The 8,102-nt window shown below is 35.4% G+C and overlaps 1 protein-coding gene across 2 annotated transcripts; it reads left to right on the forward strand.

Annotated features, from left to right (window-relative positions):
• The first annotated feature begins 1,040 nt into the window (after window positions 1-1,040).
• Kera (keratocan) lies at window positions 1,041-7,773 on the forward strand. 2 transcript variants are annotated; one of them, XM_071609151.1, is made up of 3 exons: window positions 1,041-1,270; window positions 2,895-3,788; window positions 7,601-7,773. In XM_071609151.1, the coding sequence occupies exons 2-3, from the start codon at window positions 2,903-2,905 to the stop codon at window positions 7,771-7,773; spliced, it is 1,059 nt and encodes a 352-aa protein (XP_071465252.1). In that variant the 5' UTR covers window positions 1,041-1,270; window positions 2,895-2,902. The 2 variants fall into 2 exon arrangements, with proteins under 2 accessions (XP_071465252.1, XP_027786051.1); XM_027930250.2 differs by lacking the exon at window positions 1,041-1,270 and adding an exon at window positions 1,390-1,480.
• Window positions 7,774-8,102: the final 329 nt, after the last annotated feature.

Genomic DNA, 8,102 nt, shown 5'->3' on the forward strand with positions numbered 1-8,102 from the left:
GAAGAAATTCAGTGGAAAAATAAGGAAACTGTTATGAGAAAGTAAGTAATGGTTGTTTTCTTAAAATACAATGTGAGATGTCTGGATCAGATCTTAGTCTATAAAAGCCCTTTAACATAAACACATTTTCACTTGGGAGTATAGGGCTAATACCAAGAGAGATTAACATTTCCCTCATCATTTATTACAAACTAGGGTTAACCCTGTGAAGTAGCCAATTATTATTGTATAGAGGACAAAACTGTGATCTACTCTATACTTAGCAAGAAAGAAAGAGGTGGCCCAGAAAGGTTCCTTTCAATCCAGTCTCTCTCTTCTTTCCTGTGCTCTGTCTTTGATAATATGAAAGTGAACAGTGTTGAATGAGTAATGTAAATGAAACACACTGATCTCAGAATAAGATTATATTTTGGAAAACAAGATGATTTCAATCAATCTACAGAATGCTGTATGAAAAAGAGACATTGCTTGCATCTTTCCTTGAGACATACAATATTTATCTCAAATATAAGAAAATGGAAGAAACTTTAGCTTAGACTTGTGCTAAAGAAAAAAAAGGCAGTGTAACAGAATGTCTTATAAGGCATTAAATAAAAACATGTGTTCTATTATAATAAGTAAGAATCATCCTATTTTAATAATTACTTTAAATAAATTATTAAAAGTATGGGAAACAGAGATACAAAAAGTATTTCTATAAAGCAAAGAGTATGACGGTGGTTAGTGCCAAAATTAGCTATAGTTTTCTGGATAGCATTTTTAAATTCTTCAAATATATTTTTCTATTTCTTTTTTCCTTAATCAAATACATTGTAGCATCTGTTTTATATCAAAAACAAATAAAATATGTCCACATCAACAGAGGGCATTGGCCTTTATTTCTTGGTTATTTTTTTAAAAGATCATCTAGAGAAAAACAATGATTTTAAAATCTCTATTTGTTAGAGTTGAAATTAAAACTGCCTTCAGTTTCCTGCTGGTAGATTAGGTCTAGATACCAGTGCATTACAAAATCTTTGGAACTGTGAATTAGGAGTGAAAATCTTCCTGAGATTTTGTTATAAGTTCTTGAAATTAAAGTAAGAATTTCATTTGCTGGGTTGGCTAGGTAGAGAGGTGGAGTGGCTGTTGGAGGGGTTAAGTTGGAGCCACTGGTGCATATATATTTCAGAGGATTCAGAAAAACACAGCAGTGGAGCCTGGGTCAATCCATTTCTGTGAACAAGCAGTGACCAATAGAAAAGGAAGAAGAAGATCCAAGGAGGCTGAGGTAAGCCATCTCTGACGCCCTGTCAAAGTGAAAACAATACATCAAAAGGTGTTCATGGTGACTGCTCAGTGTAGGTTTTACTTTTTCTCAAAGGAGGCTTGACAGCATAAAGAAAAAAACAATTTTTTAGTTAATTTTTTTTCTTCAACTGACTTTTAGCAAACTGCAGACTCAGACACAGGACTCAACGGTATATTCCTGGAAGGCAAGGTAAACTCTTTTGCACTTTTTAAAACTCATAAAGCTAAGACTTCAGTGTTCTGATTCATTGGATGTAGGGTTACAACTTCAATAACTGAAGCAAATCCCTATTCTGAAAAAAATTTAACGTGTCTCTGTTGGAAGATGGCCAGAGCAGCCTTCTGCAATTGTAGATTTGACAGCTTGTAGAAGCAGCTCTGCACTTGTGATTTTCTGCAATTTAATGGCAAAATTGAAAGATCAGCATTTCATTAATGACTGATTTTTCCAGGAAACAGTAAAATTTCTTCTTATTATCACTTGACTTAACTAAATGTACACTGATGAGTATATCCTTTTCTATGTAATATGTAACATGTATATGTTATAAATAAATGTTTAAAATACACATTATGCCTAAATGTTTTTTGCTGTTAAGATAGAATTTGGAACAATGATCTCTGATGATATATGGTAGGAAGAGTTTATATCTTTTAAATATTTCACATATCAGTAAGTATTTATCTATTTATTGTTATTATCCATTGTGAATATATGGATATAAAAAAATCATCACAAATATATTCACATCTTGAATATATTTGTTTTGCTGTCTTTCTAATCAAGCCATAATCATATGAGTGATATATCTGACTCTGTAATAAATGCTCTTTGTCACATATACGTATGTTTGTGTGTATATCTGCACAACAAAAGAGATTTCTGGGAGATTGTGTGAGGCATATATATGACAGAGTGATTATATAAAAGATAGATTATAACTCAATTTCTGAGCTGGACAACCTGGTTGTTTACTTACAATTTTTGAAGTCGTCTTCCCACCAAATAAAACTTACCTGAGTAGTTCAGCAGCAGAACAAGATAAAAAACACACACTTTTCTTCAGATCGTAGAACTTTCCTTCACAATAAACTACTAAAATATTCTTTGATCTCTTCATTTCTTTGGATCAAGTGCCAAAGAACCTGGGAAATCTCCTCCAGATGTTCTTCTCATTTAGGAGTCAAAGTAGAAGCAAAATCATATGACTCCATCTTAGGAATGACACAGACTTTAACTTGAACTATTAAAAGATCACTTTTTTTGTACTCTTATATTCAACTACTGGTTTCAGTTAAGTTCCTTGAATTATTACATAGCTAGAAATGGAAAAGCACTTAGAGCTGCTAAAATTTGCTTTCCATTTCTCCGCTTTCATTAGTTGGGTTAAAATCAGAAGTTTATGAGTTGGCGAATTAATTTTGAAATTTGCAAAATGCTCTATATGGTGCCTACTAAATAAATGTGTGTCTTTTAATCAATATCTATGGAAATGATATCTTCAACTCATCTCTGAAGAAACAATGTTTACTGATCATTTTGATGTCAATACCTAAAGGTCAAGGTCCTGGTGATCTAATAGCTGTGTGTCTGATTGCTCTAGGTACTATTATGGCAAGCACAATCAGTTTCATCATCTGGGTGTTGTTCATAACAGACACGGTGTGGACTCAGAGTGTGAGACAGGTCTATGAGGTACATGAGCCAGGGGATTGGACGATGGATGACTTCGATTGTCCCAGGGAATGCTTCTGTCCCCCAAGTTTCCCTACTGCTTTATATTGTGAAAATCGAGGTCTCAAAGAAATCCCTGCTATTCCTTCACGGATCTGGTATCTGTATCTTGAGAACAATCAGATAGAAACCATTCCTGAGAAGCCGTTCGAGAATGCCACCCAGTTGAGATGGATAAATTTAAATAAGAACAAAATAACCAACTATGGAATTGAAAAAGGAGCCCTAAGTCAGCTGAAGAAGCTGCTTTTCTTATTTCTTGAAGACAATGAGCTAGAAGAAGTACCTTCTCCATTGCCAAGAAGTTTAGAACAGTTGCAGTTAGCTAGAAACAAGGTGTCCAGAATTCCTCAAGGGACCTTTAGCAATCTAGAAAATCTAACCCTTCTGGATCTGCAGCACAATAAACTATTAGACAACGCCTTTCAAAGAGACACCTTCAAGGGACTCAAGAACCTCATGCAGCTAAATATGGCCAAGAATGCTCTGAGGAACATGCCACCAAGATTACCAGCCAACACAATGCAACTGTTCCTGGACAACAATTCCATTGAAGGAATACCAGAAAATTATTTTAATGTTATTCCTAAAGTGGCCTTCCTGAGGCTCAACCATAACAAATTATCAGATTCAGGGCTCCCATCCAGTGGTTTTGATGTGTCATCCATTCTAGATCTTCAACTGTCTCATAATCAACTTACAAAGTTTCCTCGCATCAATGCCCACCTGCAACACCTTCACCTGGATCACAACAAAATTAAACGTGAGTAACCACCAGGGTGTGTCTGATGAAAATGTTCTTCATCTCCACCTTTATCTGTATCTTCTTTAGGAACAGTAACTGTGTTGTCTCCCAGGTAAAATACCCTTCGAGTTTTAAATGTGATTTCTGCTTTCATTACTAACTTTTTGCTTACTTACAGTCTTAGTGAACCAAGAAGTCCCAATCTTCAAATTTAAGATTGAAAATTGGACCTGAGTAATTTATAGAGGACTGTTGTTTATGGGAGAAACCATCCCTGTCTTCTTTTACTCATGAAGAGTCTGGTATTTCTGTCTTTGTGGGTGGAATTATTTTATAAAGCATGCCAGACACCACACACACACACACACACACACACACACACACACACACACTCATAAGTAGTAATAGAGGGCATTTGATTTAGGAGGTATAAGGAAGGTAACTTTATCCTAAAGTCTTTAGGCCAGCTGATGACTGAAACTCCATAGTTAGATCTCTGGATAAACTACTCTTATCAGAAGGGATTTCTTAAACTTCAGTGTGTATAATTTGTGGTTCCTCTCCCCAGGTTTATGATTCAGTAGGTCTTCAGTGGGAATGAGAATTTTCATTTCTAACAAGTTCCTAAGTGAAGTTGACATTGCTGCTCTAGGAACCACTGAGAACTACTACAGTAGTTCGAGACTTTAATTGTAATGGAAATATACATAGAAGCTGGCAATCTTTTGCAACTTAGTGGTAAACCTACAAGGTAAAATGCTCTCTCCTTTCCTGAATACAGCTTTTGATAAAAGGCCAAGGAATGAATATAAAGTTCTTGGATGCAGAATTGCCATCAAAGGAATTGTTTATAGAAGGTAGAGGCTGTGAGCAATAGAAATAAACCTGACCTCTTCACAAACGTGCCCAAGGCAGGCTGCACCTGGTGTAGAGGTAGACCCTATCTTGTCAAGTCACAGAAGTGATGACACCCAGCCAAGCATCAGTCTATGCATCTTTGACCCTGTGTAAGCCCTTTAGGAAGATAACCTTGGAGAGATTTGCATTGAATAACCTTAGTAAATGCATTCCTAAAGTGAGATTCAATTGAAATGATTGAAAGAAAGTTACCTAGATAACTGTCAAAAGGTGGGTTTTCTGGTTATTATGCAATAAACTTTGCTTTAAGCAAATAATCATATAGCATAACATTTGCAAGAATATTTCCCCACTTGGTACTGCTTGAGTATTCAAGATTTTTTTTTTTTTTTTTTTGGAAACGGTGTACTTGAGCATAAAATCCAGGAATTAGATGGCAGGTTTCCACCACAGCAGTTATATTTCCATGGTGAGGAAACATACTATTTATTCCAGTAATCAAAAAAAAAAAGGTGTAATAGAAAAATCGCTAGAGGATCTATTTAGCTTAACCAAATAGTACAACAGCCAACACTGACCTAAGTATGCTTTTTTTTTTTTTCCTGCTGAGAGTTCTGTGCTTCTACAGGTACATTCTTCATCTCACAATTAAAAAAAAAAAAGCCTCAGAGACAGCTAGTATGGGAAGTTCATTTTATATGAGTCTTGTTCATTTTACACTTAGAGTCTTGTTTATGAATTAAGAGATTCTACCCTGAGAAGAAGGGTATATAGGAGAGAGGTACAAAACATAGCAAAGAAATAGAGCATTGTGTCCTTCCCTCACCCTTATTTTAAAGAGGGTTTCCAGAATATTTGTTCAGGCATTTCTCTTTTTCAGTGTGTCTCATACCTTAGTGTGCATCAGAATCGCCAGGAGTGTTTGCACAACATGTGTTACTGGGTCTAACTCAGTAGGTCTGGGGTGGAACCTAACAATTTACTCCCTGGTGGTATTAAGGGTGGTATTACTGCTACAGGTCCATGTTTTGAGAACCACTAATCCTCCCAAGAACTCTGTGTGACATTATCAGGAATTTCTACAAGGAAAAAACTGAAGTTCAGATAGGTGGCTCAAAGACAAAGAATGACTCTAGGGTTTCTAATTATAAAATAAATAAAGTTTTATTTTCACTCACATAGTATAATAACCATACTTTTCTTCAGTTCTTCAATGTAAAAATTTGGAAAAAAAATCTATAAGTAGAATAACAACATTACCAATAAAGAGAAACTGAACCATTTGTTCTTCATATAGATATCAACTGGGGTTATTTCTAAATTGTGAGAAAATTAATATCAAATATTAATTTCCCAGACTATAATAGTTGGCTCATAATTATATTACACTGTGCTATAATAACTGGTGAAATATTTAGTTCTTCATGCCATATAATCTATCTGATAATAAAATGGTTTGCAAAAAGCTTAACTTTTCTAAGAAGAGCCCTCAGAATTTGCCAGTGAATTTATCTCGTGCAATGTGACAGAAATATTTATTTCTTCCAAACATCTTAAAGAAGTTAAATTTTGGTTAAAAAATGTATCCACTTAAATAGTTGCTTCCTGAACATCTCTGAGAAACATCAAAATCAATTTGTCCCAATGTAATTAGACTAGCACACTTATTTCTTATTCTGTTTACATTGGTTATAGGGCATGGGGGTGATAAGGATATGAGGTAGCACACTAAAAGGGAGATATCCTCTCCAGTCAGCAATGGACTACATTCATGTAGTGCATGTAATAGAAAAAACACCAGACTGGGGCCACTGTTCCCACAATGCCCAGGTAGGGAGAATAATAAACACTGTCTGATAAAAGTCCTGTGATAATGTGATAATATGTTAGAAAAAATAACTTTGTAATCACAGAACTGCTACACATGAATGTCATTATTCTTATTATTAAGCTAAATTCTCAAAATGGCTCAAGGTTGAAGCAAAGCAACCTTTCTGTAAGCATAAAATTATTCAACAAAATATGAATCTGTATGCTCTAATAGAATGCAGATGAGAGGCATGTCCCAAGTTTGATGGGTTTCCTCAGGAAAGTTTTCTTGCTCAAAGTAGTTTCAGGAAGGTATGTAAAGGTGGTATAGTGTAAGTATTTATGGTTGAAATTCGTGGTTACATGCTTCTCTGAATTTTGTTAGTTTAACAGACCTCTCTCAAGGATGCTCCTAAATCTCAGTAGTCATTGGTGTCAATGGCTCTGATCCAAGGCAGGTGCACAATTTCTGCCATCTTAACCACGTGAAAAGGTTGACGGGATTTTTCTGGCTTCAAATCTTTGTAAAGCCATTCTTGACAAGTGTTTCCTTACCAATTAAATATACTTACATGTGGAGATTCTAATTGTTTTCTGTAAGTAGTACATATGTAGTTATGTTAATTGTACTTTTAAAATTTGATTTCATATGTCTTTTTTTTATCTTTTGAGGTAATTTTCAAGTACTTTCTCTTATATTAGATTGATTTTCCACCCACTCATCCATGCATCTACCCACCTACCCATATCACCAACCACTCTTTGAATACCACACTTAAAACGGTATCTCCACCTCCAAGTCCCTGGATACTATATTATACTAATTTATACATGCTATAAATACTATAGTAATTTAAACTTGCATCATCTCTTCTGTAAGCTTAGAAAATGCCATACATTTTTGTTTCCATCATAGCTCTTAGCAATGTTTCCTTTCTAGTGTTCTTCCCTAAGTACTGCAGAACATGAAATGAGTATACCTACACTGCACACTTTTTTCGGGTTACTTTTATAAAACAAATATTCACAATCACTGGCACACCAATGGTTTGTATCTCTACATTTTCATGCATCAGACTACTAGGCCCTCCATTAGGACCACTGGTCTTTATCCTTTGTTTTTTTCTGGTTGGAAATCACTTGTGCTATCTTTGACTCCATAGGTGTGAACGTATCTGTAATCTGTCCTACATCTACGGCACTGCATGCAGAACAAGATGTGTTTATTCATGGACCTCAGCTGAGCTACCTCCGTCTGGATGGAAATGAAATCAGGCCACCAATCCCAATGGATTTAATGACGTGCTTCAGGCTTCTTCAGGCTGTCATTATTTAAATACATCTTCCCAAATCTAGATTGGTTTAGTAAGCTCATGTTTCTCACATGAAATTTGGTCATTATTCATAGGTTTAGGGAAAAAAAAAATTATATTTCCAGTTGCTCTTGGCCACCATTTTCATTTGTGCGGCTTAGGCTTTTTTTGTATTTGAAGAGGCTTTCACCAATGACTCACGGTGTGGCTCGTATTAATTTTCTTTTCTTTACTAAATACAGACACAGAGGGGCTGGGTTGTGGCTCAGTGGCAGAACACTTGCCTAGCATGTGTGAGGCACTGGGTTCAATTCTCAGCACCTCATATAATATAAAATAAGGTTCCAACGTC

The sequence above is a fragment of the Marmota flaviventris genome, chromosome 3 (assembly GCF_047511675.1).
Source record: "Marmota flaviventris isolate mMarFla1 chromosome 3, mMarFla1.hap1, whole genome shotgun sequence".
In the NCBI taxonomy this organism is placed as follows: Eukaryota; Metazoa; Chordata; class Mammalia; order Rodentia; family Sciuridae; genus Marmota; species Marmota flaviventris.